This window comes from Galeopterus variegatus, unplaced genomic scaffold, assembly GCF_000696425.1.
Source record: "Galeopterus variegatus unplaced genomic scaffold, G_variegatus-3.0.2 Scaffold50990, whole genome shotgun sequence".
NCBI classification, from domain to species: domain Eukaryota; kingdom Metazoa; phylum Chordata; class Mammalia; order Dermoptera; family Cynocephalidae; genus Galeopterus; species Galeopterus variegatus.
Window position 1 is genome coordinate 1,740 of NW_007777101.1, and position 1,712 is coordinate 3,451.

General features: G+C 55.3%; 1 protein-coding gene across 1 annotated transcript in view; it reads left to right on the forward strand.

The window, feature by feature from the left end:
• LOC103584347 (microtubule-associated serine/threonine-protein kinase 3-like) overlaps positions 1 to 1,395 on the forward strand; it is a gene marked incomplete at both ends in the record, with an annotated part of 3,060 nt that extends 1,665 nt beyond the window's left edge. The window contains 2 exons of the mRNA XM_008565392.1: positions 408 to 530; positions 1,286 to 1,395. Of these exons, the coding sequence (XP_008563614.1) occupies positions 408 to 530; positions 1,286 to 1,395 (233 nt within the window). The remainder of the gene's footprint in view (positions 1 to 407; positions 531 to 1,285) is intronic.
• Positions 1,396 to 1,712: the final 317 nt, after the last annotated feature.

Below are 1,712 nucleotides of genomic sequence, written 5' to 3' on the forward strand. Positions count from 1 at the left end.
GTATTTGAGACTCCTGTAGTCACCTGTTATGCAGCCACTATGGGTCATGTTCATGACTGAGATTTGGCCATGGGAAAGGATGGTTGGGTTCAAGGTTGGGGAACAGTCATCTCCTGCTCCGTGAAGTAGAAACATGTCAGAACGGCCCAGGAAGGAAGCCCACCTACAAGTCCAGGTCCTCTGGGCAGTGGGATCTGAGAATCCAGCAGAGGGAAGAGCAGGGCCCTGGGAACCAGCCGGCCTGGGTTTCAGCCCCAGCTCTGTCCCTTTCAGTCTTCTAAACATTGGCTTGTTTTTGCCCCCATCTTTCTGGTTTTGCATTGGCTCCCTCATGTATCCAGCATGGGAGGGAGGGTCTGCGGGGTACAGGGTGAGCCCCCATAGGGCTCAGCCAGGCGCATCTGCAGGTGGTACCCACGAGGTGAAGCAGCACCCCTTCTTCTGGGCCCTGGACTGGGCAGGGCTCCTGCGACACAAAGCTGAGTTCGTGCCGCAGCTCGAAGCCGAGGATGACACCAGCTACTTCGACAGTAGGTGGGGGTGTCAGGGGTGGGGGGACTGTCAGCCAGGGGCTCCACCCAAGCTTGGCACCTCACCCTGGGCCTGGAGCTTCCGACTTCCTGAGCTTTCCGAGAATCTAGGGCATGTCTGCTGATCACTCCCCTGGCTGGGATTTCCTGTGCGTCTGGGTTCAGGTTGCTCCCCTCAGATTTCAGATGGGGAAGCCAAGTCACTGAGTGTGGCCTTGGCTGGGGTCCCCTAGCAGGGTCAGCCTCCTGGGTGTCTGGCCCTAGCCAAGCATGTGGCCTACGTGTCATGCAGGAGGGTAGGGTGCTGGTGCAGATGGGCTCCAACAGCTCCCTCTCCCCACTTGGGGGTCCAGCCTCAGCATACAGGGCCTCCTCCAGAACTTACTGCATGTCAGAGTTCTCCTCTGAGCTTCTGTGTCGTCTTCTGTAAAATGACAAACATCTTTACATTTGAGATGTACAATTTTACCTAATTCTGGGCGACCCATTTCAAGGGTGAGTAAACCAAGGCTGAGGAGACAAGAATTCCATGGTCCCACAGCTTTTAGGGACACGGCTAGGATTTATTCCCAGACACGTGCTCTGCCACCCAAGCCTTCTGTGGTCCCCAAACACACCAGACCTGGTCCCACTTTGGGGCCTTTGCCGTGGGCGGTGTCCCCATCCAGCCTGACACACCCTTCCTGCATCACCACACAGCCCCTGAGGTCACCTGTTGGTGTCAGGTGGGCCACACAGACCTCTCTCTCCCACAGCACGTTCGGAACGCTACCGCCACCTAGGCTCTGAGGACGATGAGACCAACGATGAGGAGTCTTCCACAGAGATCCCCCAGTTCTCGTCCTGCTCCCACCGGTTCAGTAAGGTGAGCTCTGGGCCCAGGACGCAGCCAGTGCTCAGGAAATATTCAAGATGTTTGTGTGTCTATCCATTTATCCTTTGGTGGCCATTTGGGCAGTTTCCACCTTGTGACACTTAATACAGCTGCTATGCTGGGTGGTGTTTTATAGTTTCACAAGCCGAACTTAAATTCCTTTCTTTGTTTATAATTTGATCAAAAAACCTAGGGCAAGCCCGTGGCTCACTTGGGAGAGTGTGGTGCTGATAACAACAAGGCCAAAGGTTCGGATCCCTATATAGGGATGGCCGGTTAGCTCACTTTGGAGAGCGTGGTGCTGACAC